The sequence below is a fragment of the Haliaeetus albicilla genome, chromosome 16 (assembly GCF_947461875.1).
Source record: "Haliaeetus albicilla chromosome 16, bHalAlb1.1, whole genome shotgun sequence".
NCBI classification, from domain to species: domain Eukaryota; kingdom Metazoa; phylum Chordata; class Aves; order Accipitriformes; family Accipitridae; genus Haliaeetus; species Haliaeetus albicilla.
In genome coordinates, this window is record NC_091498.1 from 3,138,314 (window position 1) to 3,157,232 (window position 18,919).

Below are 18,919 nucleotides of genomic sequence, written 5' to 3' on the forward strand. Positions count from 1 at the left end.
CTCCGGGCGCGCTCGCCTACCCCGTGTCCCCGCCCCGTGCCTCTCGTCGATTGGCGGCAGCGTCCCGGCGGCGGGCGACGATTGGCCGGCGTTGGCGCGCGAAGGGGTGCGCGGCGCCGGAGCGGCACGCAGCGGGGGCAGGAAACAATAGAACCGCGGCCGGAGGGGTCCGAGCAGGGAGCGGAGGAACCGGCCGCCCGCCTCGCTCAGCCCAACCCAACGCAACCCAGCCCGCCCCGCGCCCCGCAGCCGCCCCGCTGCCCCCGCCCCGCCATGGCGGACAAGGAAGGTAGGGCTCACGGCGCAGGCCCCGCGGCGCGGCCTCCTCCGTGAGGCGCGGGGTACACCCCTCCCTCCCTCCCCCCCCCCCCCCCCCGCCCGTAACGGCCGCCTGTCTGAGGGGAGCGGGGACGGGGCCCGCCGGTCTCCCCCGAACCCCGCTGCCCGCCGCTTCCCCTCGGCCCCGGGCCGCGCGGGGGAGGCCTGTGGCCCGACATGTCGAGGCGGCGGCGACGCCGCCCGGGGAGGGCGGGGGGGGGGAACCATGCCCGGATCCCGGTCCCTCCCCCCCCCCCCTTTTCATCGTTTGATGGCGCCCGAAGGAGGGAGTTTGTCTTTTCCGAGCAAAGGCCGGTGGGCTGGTGTAGGTGGGGAGGGCCGCAGAAATGTCGTGTGTGTCCCCCCGGGAGGGGTGCAGGCAGCTGCCTGCCTGCAGCAGACAAAGAGATGTCACCGGCCACACAGCCGTGTTCCGTGGGTGCCCTCCCAAAGGTCTTGCTGCGCTCGTTTGGTTTCTGTAGCGGAGGAGGTTAGCAGCAGATGGTGTGAGAGAAAGAAGGCAGCAGAAGGAGCCTTGGAAAACCGGATTTTGGGAACTAGGAGTTCAAGGCTGCACCTGGACCGGTCTATTTAACAGCAGTTGCTGGACCTCCCGCACTTAAACATCTTCACCATTCTGGTTTTTGCCTCCACAACATCCTGTGGCAACAAGTTTTAGAATTTTGTTACGCTGTTTCTGTTGAGATGATGGAAATTTGACATGGTTAATTTCAATTCCTAGCCTTACATCCAGAAACAAGGATTAGCATGTGCAACAAAGGATTTTTAATCATCTAGCCACTACTCGAATAGAGTAGTCTAACACGAAACCAGGGTGTGATGTAGTTGGCTCTTTATTCAGTTGCCCACTCACAGTGTTGTGCGTGTGTTGTAAATATATTCATAAAGGCTAATCGTATGCATTTTTTTAAAAAAACTTTAGCAGCCTTTGATGACGCAGTGGAAGAACGTGTGATTAATGAAGAGTATAAAATATGGAAAAAGAATACCCCCTTCTTATACGATTTGGTAATGACCCATGCTCTGGAATGGCCCAGCTTGACTGCTCAGTGGCTTCCTGATGTAACAAGGTAAACTGATCCTTTTGTTGTTTTTTTTAAAGCAAAATAAATAGTAAATCTAGGATCACTTTTTGTTAAGGTAGGACAGTATGTGATTCCTTTCTGTCTTGATTGCTTTTTGTACCCTTGCCTTTCCAACAGCAAGTCGAGGACTATGAACACTAGAGAGATAATGAGACATTTATAATTTGGGAAAATGTCTTCTATTACTGAGAAGGTATTTTTACACATTTCATTTCCATGTTTTTCTTCTTCCAGCTTCACCCTCCCCTCTAATAAGCAAAAAACTACTAAAAAATAGAACTAGATATAATTTCTGTATAACCACCGTTTTGTCCTAAGCTTCCATAACAATGTTCTGCTTGCAGTGAATGTTCATGCCCTCAGAGTTGTACTTGGGAGGAGCTGCTAAGGTCTGTTAAAGGAAGGCATAGGAATGGTGGTCTGTCAGAGTGTTGTGCTGCAAGAATTTTAGGTTGAGGTCTTGAGTTCCAATAAGAGATTTCCTCTGGAGGAAGCGAGTTTGGTGTTGGAGCAGGAGAGCAATGATAACTTTAAACAGTGTTATTAGTGTTAGAAGCTGTCATCAAAAAACATTGTAATCAGCTCAGTATTTGTGTAACCCCCTTTTTTTGTTTGTCATGTAACTCTCTTCCCTTGCAGACCTGAAGGCAAAGATTTCAGTATTCACCGGTTAGTCCTGGGGACCCATACTTCAGATGAACAAAATCATCTCGTGATAGCTAGTGTGCAGTTGCCGAACGATGATGCACAGTTTGATGCTTCACACTATGATAGTGAGAAAGGAGGTAAGGAACCAGAGGGAGTTTTAACCATTTTCTCCTTCCCTTCTCAAAAGAACGTTTGTCATTCCTTAAAGTCAGGCAGCAAAGTTCAGATACTACTTCTAAACTAATCAATTTATTTTTAAGTGATACCCTTAATTAATAGACAAGTACTGTGTTTTTTGGATGTATGTAATGTCTTAATAATATAATGATGGAAAAAGAAGGTGGCAGACTTATTGCAAAAGTACATGTCGGGGGTAAAACCTCACACCTCACTATTTCTCATCAGGAATTGACATTGAATTTCATGGAGTACTGCTTATTGGTATTCGTATTATCACTTTTGCATTACATAAACTCTTCCAGTGAGAAAGTCACTGATGTAAAAGAATATTTTATGTCAGAGGAGTGTAGCATTTTAAATGTTCTTGTCTGAATTCTGCTGCCTGATAGTTGTGCCAGCCCCTCTTGGATAAAAAGATTATTGTGTTTTGTTAGGTATATCAGGCTTGAGTTGGATGCTTTCTGTAATCTTAGTTGGCTGTCAGCATTGCTACAAGTTAGACGTTTCTAATTTTTACTTGGTTGAATCACTCTTTCTACCTGGTGAAAGTACTTAATAATCCAATATTTGCTCTTCTTTTTGCAGAAAGCCTGGATTGTGCAATTAGTATTTTGATCTTCTTAGAGTTATTCATGAGCACAATGTTGTCTAATAAATACTTTGTTTCTATTCTATTTTAGTATTTCTCAAAAACATACTACTCCAATTTAAAAACAAGGCAAACAAAAAAACCCTCTTTTTGCAAGAATGGCGCTGTGCAATTTTGTGAAATACTAAGTTATTGTGACTTTACTTATAAAGATAAGGTAGCTTTAGCAAGTTATATTAAAGTCCTGTATCTTAAATGTAGTGCAGCAATTTGTTTTTACCAGAAATTTGTTTATTCTGCAATGCTGAATTTTGTTATATTTGAAAGTGCAGTTACATCACATCTGTTTCAAATGTACAACATGTCTTCATTACAGATAAGAGTTTTAGATATCATAAATGTGGGGCTTGTGTTGTTAAATTTGAAACAGTAAAAATCTGGGGGGACGAAATGGTCTTTAACTTAGCCAAAATCCTGATATTTTGATGTTACGAATAGAGGTGCTTAAAACAACATGCTATTTGAAAGCTGGATTCTTTCAGTTACAGTTGTTCTTGTGACTGTCTTTCAAAATAAGTGCTTGGTAGTACCAGATGTACTACCAGTAAATAATAATGGGCTTGTTATTTACAACTACTAAATTCTTATTTCCAGAGTTTGGAGGCTTTGGATCAGTTAGTGGAAAAATTGAAATTGAAATCAAGATAAATCACGAGGGAGAAGTGAACAGAGCACGTTACATGCCACAGAACCCATGTATCATCGCTACGAAGACTCCATCCAGTGATGTCCTTGTCTTTGATTACACCAAACACCCTTCTAAACCAGGTGTCTGCTTTATGTCTGTGCTTCAGAGATCAGCTAGCCCTTCCTTAAGAAAAAGCTGGTGTAGTGAAAAAGAGTTAAAAAGTTTTGTGGATTGCATGTCATTTGTGATTTTAGGGGAAAGTGGGTTTTTAGTGTAAAAGGTTATTTTATATGAAGTTTAAACATATGTATGCAATATGTATCAATAGAAAGGTATGCTTTTTTTTTTTGCTGTTCTACTGCATGTTTTATCATGTCACTCTGTGTGTTGGTATTTGGGGTGGTGGAAGGAGGCTCTTTGGAAACTGTATGATTTGCTGGGTAGCTGAGCTGTTGTCCCGATATCCTGTAAGGATATTAACAGCCATTTACCGATGAACTCATCAAGATCGTATAGAGTAACTAGTTTTGCCACTCGCGGGGAGGATCAGAAGTGCCTTTCTCACTTTCAAAATGGAGTTGGAGATGATGAGGGAGAGAAAAATACTGCACCAGCAGAGTGTTCAGGAAGAGTTTTTTGAGCAGTAACTGAGATGAGCTGCTGTTCCTCCATGCAGCTAGATCAGGCGACTCATGCCAAAGCATGGAGGTGGCTACTGGGCTTCTGATTCTTCAGCAGGTACTGTAGCGCTAATTTAGAATGGACTACTGCTAGGTCATCCAGCCAGAAAAAAAAAAAAAAGCAGCTTGGAAAAATCTGCAGAGTGCTTTTATTAAGCTAAGAAGACAAACTGCTTTTTGTTGTTTCAGTGCATTCTGTTTTAATGAGGTGATTCTTCAGTTGGGGAGAGTGCTCAAAAGGCTAGAGAGGGATCCTGTTGAAAATGTCAAAGCAAAGTTTAGTAAAGCACAGTAAAACTTAATGCCAGGTGTTCCAGGATGTGCTGGAAATGATCCTAGGCACTGGTTTTCTTACGCCACCTCTTTACAGACCCTTCTGGAGAGTGTAACCCTGATCTGCGTCTTCGTGGACACCAGAAGGAAGGTTATGGGCTGTCATGGAACCCCAACCTGAGTGGGCATTTGCTTAGTGCTTCTGATGATCATGTGAGTATTTTAAATATAGCTTGGGTACAATCTGCACTTTGTGCCCCGTGGCAAAGGTCAAAAATCGTTTTGTTTTTTCTGAGGGGGAGGAGTAGGGGAGGTAACAAGAGTGTCTGTCTAAAGATGCAATTTTAATTTTATTTTTTTTTTTTTAAAAGACCATTTGCTTGTGGGATATTAGTGCTGTTCCAAAAGAAGGCAAAGTGGTGGACGCAAAGACCATCTTCACAGGGCATACAGCAGTAGTGGAAGATGTATCTTGGCACCTGCTCCATGAATCTCTTTTTGGATCTGTTGCTGATGATCAGAAGCTCATGATGTAAGTGGGGTTAATGTCTTCAGAATCTGAGTGCTTCTGTCCCTCTTGCTTTCCCATCTGCTCCTTAGTCCCTCAGTAAAATGGGATATAAACCTTTGTTTCAATTCCATGTTTTCCCCTGACAGTTGGGATACTCGGTCAAACAACACCTCCAAACCTAGCCATTCAGTGGATGCTCACACAGCTGAAGTCAACTGCCTCTCTTTCAATCCCTATAGTGAGTTTATTCTGGCTACGGGATCAGCTGATAAGGTATGTCTGCCTTGAACTTGAAGCATACTTGTTTAGTTTCTGGTGCGTAAATGTGGATGTATTTGTTGGTTACTTCAACAAAAAAATGTTCTTATGTGTTTTTTCCTAGACTGTTGCTTTATGGGACTTGAGGAACCTAAAACTGAAGTTGCACTCCTTTGAATCACATAAAGATGAAATATTTCAGGTATAACAAAATGTCTTTCTTTTATGCACATAGACTTAGTTCTACTTAGCTGTCTGGAAAAAATGAAGAACATTCTTTTCTACTCTATGTTTTTATTAAGTGTACTTGCACTTAAAAACTCCTATATTCTTTTCTCTCATCTGCTTATAATTTTCTGGCTTATTGTTGTGGAGCTGTATAGCACTCTGTGTGGGGTAGAGCTCCAGCACAGATAAGAGTGTCCAGAAAGCCAGGGGCAGAATGTAACAAGCAAAGATCGAGAGCTTTAACCACAACAGAAGGGTGAAATGCTAGCAGTACAGAGTAAATGTAAATTATTCATGGCAGCAGATTGAAGCAGGGAGGCACAATGAAATGGCTGCAGTGTTTTCATTTTCTCAGCTTGGTCCTGTAGGAAGGCTTTAGCTGGTACCCATTAAAGGGGATCACCGGAACATCCTGTGACAACGAACAATTGCTAATTTTGCTGGGGTAAATATAGAATGTTAACATCATGGGTAGCATGTGCTTAGCAGATACAGTATTTCCATCTCCAACTCATGCCTTACTCAGAAGAAAAATATGTAGAGATTTTTTGTAGAAGGGTTACTAGTTAAGACTGTAGTTACCTCTGAATAAAGTGACACATGGAATCTTGAAATGTCAGGTTAGTGTGCAGAATTATGTGTTCTTTTCTAATCCTGTGATCCTATAAAGTGTGTTTTGAAGAGATTAATCTCCAGCAGAAGTAGTAAACGTAAGCTTTTGCGCAGTTAAGCTTAATTACAGTGATTTCTTTTCATGTATTAACTGTACTTACTACTTAAGGAATCCATAGTTTATATTTTTGCAATCCTTATTAAGGTAAAGAGCAGCTAATATCCTTGAGGGCTGTTTGCACTTCATAACACGTGGTCTTTGTTAGAGGAAAGCTTACGTGTGGTAGCTTTTTTGGTGCTCAAATGTCTTTTTAGTGTACGAATGTTCACAAACCTACCTCCTGTGTTAGAATGTTATTACTGGACATATCCATATTTCAAGTTAATATCAATTTGAATTCTCACAGAGCTTTCACAATGCAAAAGATAGTGGCGTTTGTTGTGAATGTCTGTGACATTACAGCTTTGTAAAACTAACTTTCTTTCTAAATTCATCCTTGTCTGTAGGTTCAGTGGTCTCCCCATAATGAAACTATATTGGCTTCCAGTGGCACTGACCGCAGGCTAAATGTTTGGGACTTGAGGTAAATCCCAAATTAGTCAATGTTGTCCTGACAAAATACTATTGACGAATTGCATCACACTTCAAAAAACAACCAACCTCCCACCTTTTCATTTTTCCTCCCCCCTTTTTTTTTTAAACAGTAAAATTGGAGAAGAGCAATCCCCTGAAGATGCTGAAGATGGTCCCCCAGAGCTATTGGTAAATCATTTGAATCTTATTGATTGTTTTGACTGGTTATCTCTGTGATGTAGATTTGAAAACATTCCCCTTTTTGTTTCCCCAATACTAGTTTATTCATGGTGGTCATACTGCAAAGATATCTGATTTCTCCTGGAATCCCAATGAACCCTGGGTAATTTGTTCTGTATCAGAAGATAATATCATGCAAGTCTGGCAAATGGTAAGTTGTTTGGGAAGGTGCGGGAAGTGGCAGATGAGAGACGGTGTTGAACTGCCTGGATTTCGGCATTCCTGGTTTTATTTACAGCTATCAGAATTACTCATTTTGTAGCACTGCTTAAATCTCAAAGGGATAGTGAAATCCACTTTAGGTTTGGTTGAAACAATGGTTTACAAATACTCAGAAGCTGTTCTGTGTTTCTCATGATTAAAAAAAAAAAGTATTGGTGCAGAATCAAATTTTTCCCTTCTACGTTTGAATGAAAACAGGGTGTGTGAGAACCCAAGATGAAGTTGAGGTTTCTGTTAGTTATTGTCTTAAAGAATGAAATCTTTGCAAATGATATAAATGTCTTCCTGAAGATGGAGAGGGGTGGTGGTGAATAGGAAAAGTTTGCTGGCCCTAAATTACCAGCTGTTTGAAGGTTTTGGAAAACAGTCTTGTACTATTTGAATAACCTTTGACAAGACCATACTCCTAATTTTTGTTTATCTATAAATTGTTTTCCAGGGGCTTTGTTCTTAGCAGCCTTCCACATAGTTCTTTTGGAAGGTGCTGCTGCAAAGTAGAGGATCTACTAAATGTATACAAAATAGTCTGTTAATTGAAGTAAGTCTTGCAGCGGTCTCTACTTTAACAAGGCAGATTTCCTTAAGCTACAGTAGCCTACAGGGTACTTATGAAATGTTTTGGAGATATGGCTCTTATGGAAAAGGTCATTTGCATTGCTTCTTTTATGTTAAATGGCCTTGAGGGGTCCGGGATGGGTGATAACATACCTGCAGATGAAAAACTGCCAGAACTTTTTGAATTGTTCTAGCAGATGGAATCCTGTTCACTGTGGTGGTAAATGCTTCTTCGGCTCCTCCACTGTCTTGCAGGCGGAGAACATATATAATGATGAAGACCCTGAAGGAAGTGTGGATCCAGAAGGTCAAGGATCCTAGACGACAACCTTTTCCTATTTTTAGTCTTTTTCCTTCTCTTCCCTCTCAGCCCTGATATTGACTTAACACTGGTTTTGAGACACACGTAGACTTTGTGTTCAGCCATCCTTCTGTAGATACCATCAACAGGCTTTTTAACCCAGACAGTGAGTACTCCCTAAGAAAAGGGCTTAGCCCGACTCAGCTGGTACTGTGCTGTAGCTCCTTGGTCAGATTTCCTACAGCAACCTCTTGCGTATAGGGCTGGCTGTCCCATTTTAGCTGCCTTCATCACACAGCAAACTTGGTTTTGTTTTTTTTCTTCTGTTGTTAGCTTGCTACAGTTGTGGGCTTTTGCCTAATTTAAACAAAAGTTAAATTGGTAGAGCTGCCAGAGTATGCCTGAGCCAATGGAGATGATACAAGTGTTAATCCACTGACAGTTCAGAAATGGTGTGGAAGGTCTTGTCCTCTTCAGTACAACTCAGAAGTCTTGGGATTCCTTTAGTTAATCTGTACCTTGTGGATTTTTCTGCCTCTGCAGATACAAAACAGACTTGCAGATTCTGACTTGAACTGAAATTAAATTTCTTTCTGTATTTTTTTGTCTCTACTGGTAATTCTGGGTTTTTCATTCCTTCCTTCCTGCCTTCCTTCCTTCCTTCCTTCCTTTCCCTTTTCTCCCGTCTGCTGGGTGACAGCGGTTTGGATTCGTTAGCTATTCCTGCAGAGCATTGTTCACCTTCCATGTATTTTGCTCTATTGTGTGTTTCTTGAGCTGTGTTTTCACATATATTTCTTTCCTTTCTGTGAAATGGTTTTTAAAACTTGGGGCCACCAAGTTGTAAAGGTGTATGTTTTTACCAACTGATGTACCACAGATGGCATGCCCGGTAACCTAAAACAGCATTGGTAGCTGGTATCTGTAAAGCAAACTAAATGTGGATGAACTACTTTTTTTAGGAGTTAGTCCTTGACCACTAGTTCCTGCACATCTTCCACTAGGGTGTCCTGTTCCACCAGCAACCTGTTACTCTCCATGCTCCTCATGACTAATTGCGTGTAAGTGCTTCAGATGGAATAAATTTTTTCTACGTAAATGCTGTGTAGCTTTGTGATTTTTGCACTGATGTTTTCCTTCCGCATTAACTACTTTGTCGAGTGAAGCATACCTCTTCAGAAAGCAGGGGCGTAGTCTTTATCTATACGTGTCCTATGAGACTAGATGCCAGTATAGATATTCCTTAGTTTCTAACACGTGGACACTTCTCCCCCTCTTGTTTCTGCTGCTTTCTTTGTGAAATGAGTAAATGAGTACTTCATATCCCCAAGCAGTCAAGAATGCACTGAAGTGTGCCTTCCACCTGAAGCGTGCTGCTGTCTGGATTTTGGGTCTGCCTGTAGCCCTTACCACAGAACTTTTTTTTTTTTTTTTTTTTTTATTAGTCTGCAGCATGAATAGTTTGATACTTTGAAGTACCTTGGTTTGACACACAAGCTTGTTATTTTGAGACAGCTTTGAGAATGAAAAGGATCCTTAAACTCCGACCTTTATTTTCAGTGTGAGACTTTTATATAATATAAAGTGGAAACCTCTTATCCACAAACTAGTTTCTGTGGCCCACAGTGGAGCATAGAATCAGTTAGGTTGGAAAGGACCTTTAAGCATGTCACAATACAGCAGAGACTCTTGAAATACAAAAGAAAATCCTGTTAAAAGGATAAAGCTTCTCTCACATGTAAACTTTTAAAAATCAACCCCCCCTAACACTAGCTTCCAGAACAATACTTTCTGTATACAATCCACTATGAAACAAGACAAGATACATTTTCTGAACACAGTAAAACATATATCTTATCCTTCATATATGTCCATTGTTCAGTGCAAGTATTATTTCCTCTGCTCCTCTGTGGAAAAGCAGTTTTACTACATAATCAGCAGCAGCGCCTTGAGAAATACACACAAGCAAATGATTGGTATTCCTGACTTCAGGCAGCTGCTGCGCATCAGGTAGGATAAGCAGCAAGAGGCGAGGTCTCCTGCAGATGCCTCTGTCCTTTGCTTTTGCTACAACAAGGAAAAGTCCACCGTTCCTAACGGTCCTGGTCTGCTTTTTCTTCCGATTTGCAAAGGTGGCCGTAGATTTCTAAGCAGCTCCTGTATGGGTAGAAAGTAAATTAAGGCTACTGGATATTTAGTTCAGGTACTCTGGCTGGAGAAAATGGGGAAGGGGGGCAGATGTTATTTCTGAAAAACATTCTTTCTTTTCACGGTATGGAAGAAAGTAATTAGGGAATGCTTAAACTGGCTCAGTATATGGTCTTGTGAGTGCGCAGACCTAGCCCAGCCCTTCCAGAACCCCTGGCAAACAAACTAGCTTTAACAGAAGGGAATGTAATTTTTGGTGTGAGCTATGGGAGATGGCAGCTCGGAGCCATACTTAACTCTGAGGTCCCTGGTGCAAATGTGAAACTTAATGAGGTGTCCTGACACACGAGAAACCTTGCACGCTATTGCTTCCAGGGACAGCAGTTTGTAGATTGCCAGGAGTTAAGAGACTGCGCTGCTGCACCCAGGCTTAAATATTAGTCTGTGATTTAGAAGGACCCCAAGCAGCAAAGACATGGGGTTGCTGGGATCTGGTCTGAATAGTAAATGCAGTCACTCTCATTAATACGTCTTGGAATGGCTGGTGATGTGCCAGGCTGAAACAGAGATGTCTTCCCCTGTGCTTACCATGCTGAAGTCTTACCTGGATAAAAGAAACTATAGCTATTTGTGGCAGGGAATATCTTCCCGTGGTGTGCTTGCATGAGGAGGTTTGAGTGGAGAAGAGGAAAAAAGTACTAAAGTAACAGTGAAGCTACAGAAAATGGTTAAGAGTGTGTACAGCTGAGATTGGAGTAACACATAACACCACAAATTTTGGTGAGTAAAATAGTCCACAAACTTAAAGACATTTTCTGGAGCTTTAAAAAATCCTGTGTAATGAAGACCTGAGTGAAACCAGCAGTAGGGAGTGATAAGCAGATAGTTCTCTCTCACTGGAAAGCACCCACAATGGTGTTTCCCAATCTAAACCACAGCTCCTTTCCAATATTCCTAAGGAAACTGGCACTTAGTTTTAAGTTGCCACGCCTGCTTCTCGGAAAGCAACTTGGAAAGCAACCTCCACTCCTTGTGTACAGGAATTTCTACCAAATCCCTATTTCCTGGATGGCCAAAGGTCTGGAGCTCCTGCTGTGCTGCCCCACCAGACCCCTTGCTTACACACCGGCCACGTGCCCAGGGACCAGGACCAAAAGCCCATGGTGTCCAATAGCTGTGTGACCACCAGCCTCTCTTCTCCACCATCCTCCTCCTCCCAGCCCCCCCCGCACTGCAGGGACGAAACACAGACGGACTTGTAGATGGAGAGCTCCCGGTGGAGGCTGGTCCTCAGCTCCTCCAGTTCCTGATTCTTGCGCTGCTGGAGCTGGACCCCGTTCTTCAGCTCCTTCAGCCTGTCTTCCAGCTCCTCAACATGTTCCTGGAGAGTAAGAAGACAAGAGTGGATTACCTGGGGGAGGAAGGCTGTCTCGGTGACCACGCTCAGCTGCTGCCCACGCTCTCATGGAGGGGGAATCTGCCTGTCGATGGTGTTGTTCTGGACAAAGCACAGCCAGGCTGATGGCTGGCCAACTACTGTCTTAAAAAAAACCTCTGCAAAAAAGCTTTGTTTTATTACAAAGGTGGGAGCTTGGGCTGGGATGTGATGCGCTGGGTTCTTAGGCTTCTCTCGGCTGGTTGGTTTCATCCCCTAGACTACTTTGTGTGTGTTTTGAGATGCTGTCAGAATTGTATAAACCCACGAGTCAGGAGAAGATAAACATGGAATTTGGGAAAAAGAAAATGTGGAGGCACATCAGGGATGCCCCAAAGTCCTGTCCTTCCAGAGGGAGTGGACCCTGAAACCCAAGACTAGCAGTGTTGTGGGCGCTGGTGACCTGGTCCCCAGCTCAGCAGAGAGGAGAAGCAATGGAGGGGGGATGCCAGCTTCCAGAAGCTGCTCAGAGCCAGGCTGGGAGGAGGCAGCGATTACGAGCAGAGAACAGGGAGTGTTGAAACAGCAGAGATTAATTGTGGAGCTTCTTTGCCAAATGTGCTCTTGTAGATATTGAATTGCCTTATCCCTCAGGACAAGGTGCCGGGGGGGGGGGGGGGGGGGGAGATGCCTGGCGCAGCCAGAAATAACCCTCTCGGGAGGCAGCCTGGCTCCTGGGCTGTGGGCACAGGAGGCGAGACCCTTCCTGGCAGGGCTGGGCTTTTAAAAAAGAAAAGCCACCTTTACTTAAAACTGACTTTTCCAGGCGCCTTAGCTCAGCCCCCGTGCTAGTGCAAGCTGCAAGAAACATGTGGTGCCTGGGCTCAGCAGCTCTGCCACCAGCCCGCTCTGGGAAGGAAACCTCCCGTCCTTCCCCTCTGCCTCATCCCTGCTTGCTGGAGCCATTTCCGAGGGGCAGGTCAAAACCAAGTAAGACTATAAGCAGGAGAAACCTTTTTTTTCTAGCAGCTCGAGTGAAGCCCCAGCACTTTCCCACCGCATCCCTGTAACCTTGGGTTTGCCCTGCGCCCAGGGGCTGCTGCTTCCCCTGGCCCGTGCCAGGGCAGGGGATGCTTTTGACTTGAACCAGGAGGAGATATTCCACCTCCTTACCCTCCTCATCCACCCCACTCCTCCCCTTGGCCCTACGAGCGAGACGTTCAGCATCCACATTTCACCGGCTGCAAAGAATGACTCCCACTCTCCAAAGAAGAGGGTGCGAGGGGTGCCCAGCCGGGGCGCGTACCCGATACTGCCCGACCTCTTCATCCCGCTTCTGCTTGACGAGGATGATCTGCTCCTCCAGGCTCCGGTTCTGCAGCCGCAGCCGGCTGACCTCCCCCTGCAAGGGCCGCAGGGCTTCCTTCATCCCTTGGATCTCCCCCTGCATCTCCTGCAGCGCCTTCGCCCCGGCCTCGCGCCTCTCCAGCAGCCGCAGCAGTTGGGGCTCGTAGTGCTCCTCCAGACCCCGCCGGCTCTCCGCCACGAAGCTCTCGAACTCCATGGAGAGCCGCCGGCTTTCCTGCAGGTACAGGTTATCCTGTCGACACGGCGGAGCCTCCAGCCGTTGCCTCAAAACCTCCTTTTCCTTCTCGCAGGTCTCCTTCAGCCGGGACAGTTCGCCAGAGAGCTGCCCAGCCTGGGTCTCCAGCTCGCCCCGGTAAGCAGCGTGCTGGGAGAGGTCGTGCCGCCGGCTCTCCAACTGGTACTGGCAAGCCACGCACTCCTTCGTCACTTTGAACAGCTTCTGCTTGATCTGTCGGATCTCGTCCTTCAGGTTGTCCCTCTCCAGCTCCACCTTGGCCAGCAGCCGGCAGGCTGCCTGGATCTCCTCGTGGGCATGGCGGATCTCCTGCAGCGCTGGCTCCCGGAGCTGGGCGAGCTCTGCGATCAGGCTGTCTCTCTCTTTCTCCAGCTGCTCGACGGCTTCGATGCACTCTTGGAAGTAGTCCCCCAGCTCTTCGAGGGTCAGACACTGATGCTCCGTGCCATCCGTGTCCAGGGGGCTGCCTGCCCCCTCTGCGTCCATGTCCAAGGGGATCCCTGCCCCCTCTGCATCCATGTCAGCTGGGATCTCTGCCCTGTCTGCGTCCATGTCAGCTGGGATCCCTGCCCCGTCTGTGTCCATGTACAGCGGGATCCCTACTCCATCTGCATCCATGTCCAGTGGGATCCCCGTCCCACCTGCATCCACACCTAGTGGGATCCCTGCCCCATCCGCATCCAGCGGGATCCCTACTCCATCCACGTCCAGCGGGATTCCTGCCACGTCCACGTCCAGCGGGATCCCGGCCCCAGCCACATCCTCGTCCAGCTGGGACCCTGGCATGTTTACCTCCAAGGAAGTGTCCCCGACATTTGCCTGCAGCTCCTGGCCAGCATCTGGGCTGTCCCCGTGGAGGGGTGTCACCCCCACCCCTACCGCGGGGTCTAACGGGCTGCGCGAAAGGTCCGGGTGCGGAGCAGCACCTGCAGCCTCTCCCTGCGGGGCTGAGGATGCTCCGACTTCATCCAGCTGCAGCTCTAGACGGGGCTCGGGCTCTGCCATCAGGTCCCTGGAAAGAAGAGGAGATGTGAACCAGAGCAATGAGTGTAACAGGTCTCAGCGAGACGCGGGTGCCCCGCAGCAGGCTGAGCTGGGGGTGCGCTCGCCATGGCCCCACTGCCGTGACCATCCCCATGTCACCCACAGGCTGTGCACACTGGGCAGGGCATGCTCTGATGACAACTTGGAGCCAAACTGTCAGCTTTGTCATGGGCGAAAACAAGGGAAGAAAACCCTCTTAAAGTGACTGACTGCCACGGAGAAAGAGCGAGGGATGCAAACCCAGACCCCAAAACCAAGAGCTACTCTAGTGCCGAGAGAAACTGCCACCCTGTCGCAGCCGATCTCTCCCAGCGGCACCGGTGTGACCGGCGTGGACACTCCCAGTAAAACTTGCGGGGATTTTAGCATGTGGCATAACCTCACAGCAAGGGAATGTGCTTCTAAAGCACAGGCAGGCTCTGATATGGTTGAGATGGAGTAAAGCACCGCATGCACAGTGCCGGAGCGAGTGGCAGTTTCTGCAGCAGGAGCCCAGCAAGCTCCTCTTTGCAGAGTCATCCGATCCCATCATTATCCCCAGCCCCGGTACCTGCAGCTGCCACCACCAAATACTTGCGTCTCACATTTGCTCGGGTGCTATTTGGGGTAGGATGGAGAGGACAACCCTCGGGGACGAGCCGGGGCTTTTCCTGCTGCTTCCAGGAGCTGGGGCCGGTGGGTTTGGTGGGAGGATGCTCTCACCTCCCGGCCACACCGCTGAGCTCATGTCTAGTCATCCCCTGAGGAATGAGCGCAGGCTGGCACTCGCAGGCAGCCCTCGGCTTGCAGCAACGGCTTTAAGGAAAGAACTGATTTTCACCGATACTTTCTCTCCTAATAAGGTAGTTTTCGGCAGCGATGACACATCGCAGCCTCGGACTTAATGGGCCGTTGGCTGGAGAGGGGGCAGCGCCTGGAAAGGTGGAGAAAGGGGTCCGCTTCATTTTTCCTTGCCCTCCTCCAGTGCCAGCGCTTATTTTTCAAAGTTCCCGGCTCTGCTTTGCATGGGTGGGGCAGGGGGGGAGGACGGCTGTCCCACCTTCACAGTGGGGCTCAGGGGCTCGCTCCCACCCCCCCACTCCTCGTCCCAGAGCCCCCCAGGTGGGCAGCACTCCTGGGTACCCTGGAGGGGCTGTTCCCCGCCCCCCACTCCTGAGGGTCCACAGATGCTCCCCGAGTGCTGAACCTCTGATCCCCCCACCCCATCCCTGCACCCCAAGCTTTGGCAGCCCCCTCGCCTGCCCCACGCCCCCCAAGGATCCCGCACCCATGGGACCCCCCCTTGGCCAGACACCAGCCCCTTCTCCTCTCCCCCCTCCCTGCTCGCCCCGGGTGGGCTCTTACCGTCCTCCCCTGGAGCCCAGCACCTCCGGCTCTGCGCTGCACATGGGCTTAGCATGGGGTGGGGGGTTATTAATAAACAGGGTTGGAAATCAGACTCCCCGGAGCAGCCGCTTCGCTTGGCCACCGCCTGCAGTGCCAGCTGCGGGCTGCTGCTCCCTCCGCCCCGGGGAGGAGGAGGAGGAGGAGGAGGAGGAGGAGGAGGAGGAGGAGGAGGGCGGGGAAGGCCAAGCCGCCTGCATCCCTGGCAGAGGCAGCTGCAGGGGCTGGCTGCAGCCAGCCTGCATCCCTAGGGAGTATCCCCCGCATCCCCCCATATTCCTCTCCCGCTGTTCCCACCCGTGATTTAAGGTGGAGGTTTGCTTAAACGTGCCCCTTCCCACGGTGCTGGGGGCTCCTTCCCAGGAGCTGCAGGGCTGGGATCCCGGGCAGGACGTGGGGGGCCGGGATGGGGAGAGTGGGGTGCCTGGGCAGCGTCCCCTGGAGCTGCGTGGGGTTTGCCTCCGACGTGGGCGGCTGGAAGGGGAAACGCCAGAGGAGGATGCAGCACGTGGCCGCCAAACGCTGCGGCCTCATCCTGTGCACAGAGCGGGGTGCTCAGCCAGGCAGCGATGCACTCCCCTTGGTATTTATTAAAGCATATTCGTGTATTAAATACCAATAACTCAGGGGTCTTTAGGTGCCCCCGCTGGGCCCTGCAAACACCCCAGTAACGGCAGAACGCAGCCTCCGCTTCCTCTTCCACCCATAACCCCATCTCTGCCTCCCCTTTCCCCTCTGTTTTGGGGATGGAGTTGGTTGTATTTCGCTCCGCAAAGCCCTGCGGTGGCCAGGTGCCCGGCACCGCTGCCTTCGCTGCCCACAGACGTGGTTTTCCACCTCCGCTCACCCGCAGTGCCCGTCCCCATCCTCCCCACCCCGCGGCACCCTAAACCGCCCCTTCAGTGGTTATATTATTAGCATGTATTTATATAAAATACATATTTTAGATATATTGCCGTGTTGGCACGGGTGCAACCGCCCAAGGTGGTGACACGGCCAGCGGGCGCTTTGCCCGGCCGCCCCCCGTGGTATTAGAGCCAACTGAGCCTACCTCCGCCTGGGCCCGATCCTGCCCGCTGCCACCGTGACTGAGGAAGTCGGCACTCGCCGTTCAGGAAGTCGCCAGCTTACGTGCCCCAAAATCGCCCAGCAACGCGTACCACAGCTTGCAACATCGCCCAGTGCCACCCTGTCCCTGCGTCACCAACACCATCACCGACACCTTGCCCATGCCTTGCTCGCTGCTGGGCTGCCGAAATCAGGTTTAAAATAACTGCGCTTGTCCATCTCCCGCGAACAGAGCTTTAAAAGGAAAAGGGAGATTTAGGTGGGGGGTTTTTTTCTTTTTTTTCTTTTTTTGTTTTGATCCTGTTGCTTTTTTCAGCATGACCCACCTTTTTTTTCTCTCTTTTTTTCCATGAAGCGCCTCTATTTGTGCCGAGATTTTTGACTCAATAGGAGAGGAATGCTGTTAACTCGCACAAGTCGCGTGTATAAATATATATCTAGAGCTGAAACTGCCAAGGGGAGAAACCTGCGGGTCGTGCGGGCTGGGTCCAACAAACCCTTGTAGGGGATGGAGGGGACGATGGCAGCGGCGCTGCAGAGCCCGGGCTGGGGTTTATCTAATGAGCTGCCAAGGGCAGGGTGGGGATTGAAAAGGCTCAGCTGTTCTCTCCTCCGTAAGAAGATACCCCGGCCCCGGCCCCGGCGCGGGGCTGTTTTGTGGATATAACCAGGCAACGGCCAGCTCGGGTGTCAGCAGCCGGACCCCGATGCGCTCGGCAGAGCCTGGCCGGCCACGGGCACGCGCCGAGTTGGGCCGGCACGGAAAGACACTGTCGTCTGCGAACCGGAGTGGACTTTGCTCGGGTAAACAGAGCTGGCGGGGAGTTATCGGTGCTGCTGCCGAAGGGGAAAGCAAAAGGCAGGAGAGTATTTCAGAGACAAAATGTTCCGGCTGTTAGAATAAATGGCAGCGGCTCCAGTCACTGCCCTGCCCCACCGCCGCCGCGGCGTCCCCGGCACGGACCCGGTGAGCGGCTGAAGACGGTCACGGGGAGCAAAGAGCAGCTGTGGGTCCCTTCGCCTCGCCTCCGCTGACCTGGTGCTGCCATCCCCCTTCCCGGTGGATTTTTCCTTCCCGTTACGCGAGGCAGATCCGCCCCGAGGGCAGGGAAGGAGCCGACACTGTGGTCTCGCCACCCTGGCACCACCATCTTGGCACCGCCACCCTGGCACCGCTACGGCAGCTCTGGCTCTGTCCCCATCCCACAATCTTTAGGGACAGGCTTGGTCCCCAACTTCGGGACCTCCTCGGCCAGAGGCTCCGGCAGCGCCGATGGCACCGCGGGGCACCCAGCCTGCCCAAACCCCAGCGCCAACTGGTTTTAGCAGCGGCGAAGCTGGGTGATGCTGCCAGCCCGGTGGTCTCCGCACGCGGCCCACCGTGGGTCTGTTTGCCGAGGCCGCGGGGGCTCCGGCTGCAGCAGGGTGAGCAGTGCGGATCTGGTGTGTCCCCCCCTCCATGCGCAGGAGCTGCAATCTGATCTCAGGGGGAAAGTGTGATTCATCGCTGGAGCTGGGAACGCTTCCAGGGACGGATCCTGGCTCGGAGGGCGGCAGCGTTGTGCGCCTGCTCCTGCCCTGCCCTCGCAAGGTGGCCCCTTCACCCCGGCCGGGTGTGGGGGTCCCCGAGTGAAGCCGAAGCGGCTGTGGCTGCGTAGGGATGGCACGTGGAGGCATTCACCTGGGCCGGGGGGGGTTGGATGGCACTGGCCCCTTGGGAACAGGTTGGCTCGCTTCACCTCCTGCCTCAGTTTCCCCAGCTGAGAGCTGGGGGGGGGGGCCCTGCCTTGAGGCCCACCACCAGCAGTGAGGCAGGGGTGCCGTGGGGATGCCGCTGTGGGAGTCGGCACGGGGTGAGCACCGCAGTCGAGTCCCTGGAGCTGGCACCTGGGGTCTCATCCTGCATCCGCCATGGAGATGCCGGAGTCGTTGCAAAACTCCCAGTGCACCGGCCAGGGCAAAGAGGGTCAGGATAGATCCTGCGAGAGGGAGGCAAGGTCACGCAGTGGGGCCAGAGGAGGAGGAGGAGGAGGAAGAGGAGTGCAGCTTGGGCATGTGCCCAGCTGGGGCAGAGACGAAAGGGAGCCCGAAGCGCCGTCTGCCCCGCAGGGACCTTGGGAGCTCCACGGGAGCAGGGCAGGATCCCACCCCTGGGCCACAGGCGCCGGCGGCTCCCGCTTATCTGGGTGCCTGGGTGCCAGGTCCCGCTCTGCCCTGCAGAGAAGGGGGACGAGGAAAGCGCCATTCCTGCCATAATTGCTCCCGAAGGAGACGCTGGCCCAGCCGGGGAGCGGAGCAGGGATGGGTGGGGGGGG

General features: G+C 50.0%; 2 protein-coding genes across 5 annotated transcripts; one reads left to right on the forward strand and one right to left on the reverse strand.

Moving 5' to 3' along the window:
- Positions 1 to 82: 82 nt before the first annotated feature.
- On the forward strand, positions 83 to 9,082 carry RBBP4 (RB binding protein 4, chromatin remodeling factor). 2 transcript variants are annotated; one of them, XM_069803001.1, is made up of 12 exons: positions 83 to 289; positions 1,262 to 1,409; positions 2,064 to 2,209; positions 3,496 to 3,669; positions 4,580 to 4,695; positions 4,854 to 5,014; positions 5,140 to 5,266; positions 5,376 to 5,453; positions 6,599 to 6,675; positions 6,797 to 6,854; positions 6,946 to 7,056; positions 7,938 to 9,082. In XM_069803001.1, exons 1-12 carry the CDS (start codon positions 274 to 276, stop codon positions 8,001 to 8,003), a joined length of 1,278 nt encoding a protein of 425 aa, XP_069659102.1. In that variant the 5' UTR covers positions 83 to 273; the 3' UTR covers positions 8,004 to 9,082. The 2 variants fall into 2 exon arrangements, with proteins under 2 accessions (XP_069659102.1, XP_069659103.1); XM_069803002.1 differs by having other exon boundaries at positions 1,265 to 1,409.
- A 434-nt stretch (positions 9,083 to 9,516) lies between these two features.
- SYNC (syncoilin, intermediate filament protein) lies at positions 9,517 to 17,140 on the reverse strand. Of its 3 annotated transcripts, XM_069803017.1 has the most exons (5): positions 16,931 to 17,140; positions 16,588 to 16,838; positions 12,813 to 14,121; positions 11,388 to 11,512; positions 9,517 to 10,140 (listed from the first exon to the last, which is right to left on the reverse strand). In XM_069803017.1, exons 3-5 carry the CDS (start codon positions 14,112 to 14,114, stop codon positions 10,077 to 10,079), a joined length of 1,491 nt encoding a protein of 496 aa, XP_069659118.1. In that variant the 5' UTR covers positions 14,115 to 14,121; positions 16,588 to 16,838; positions 16,931 to 17,140; the 3' UTR covers positions 9,517 to 10,076. The 3 variants fall into 3 exon arrangements, with proteins under 3 accessions (XP_069659118.1, XP_069659117.1, XP_069659116.1); XM_069803016.1 differs by lacking the exons at positions 16,588 to 16,838; positions 16,931 to 17,140 and adding an exon at positions 15,498 to 15,671; XM_069803015.1 differs by lacking the exons at positions 16,588 to 16,838; positions 16,931 to 17,140 and adding an exon at positions 14,738 to 14,940.
- Between the last annotated feature and the right edge of the window lie 1,779 nt (positions 17,141 to 18,919).

Bases quoted from the DNA above. Each gene is read 5' to 3' on its own strand.
- RBBP4 (XM_069803001.1), top strand. The intron at 1,410-2,063 runs GTAAACTGATCC...CTTCCCTTGCAG, and splicing joins TGGCTTCCTGATGTAACAAG to ACCTGAAGGCAAAGATTTCA. The intron at 6,855-6,945 runs GTAAATCATTTG...CCCCAATACTAG, and splicing joins ATGGTCCCCCAGAGCTATTG to TTTATTCATGGTGGTCATAC.
- SYNC (XM_069803015.1), bottom strand. From the start codon at position 14,880: ATGAGCTCAGCGGTGTGGCCGGGAGGTGAGAGCATCCTCCCACCAAAC. The intron at 11,513-12,812 runs GTACGCGCCCCG...CTTACTCTCCAG, and splicing joins AAGAGGTCGGGCAGTATCGG to GAACATGTTGAGGAGCTGGA. The intron at 10,141-11,387 runs GTCCGTCTGTGT...CTACCCATACAG, and splicing joins CGGGAGCTCTCCATCTACAA to GAGCTGCTTAGAAATCTACG.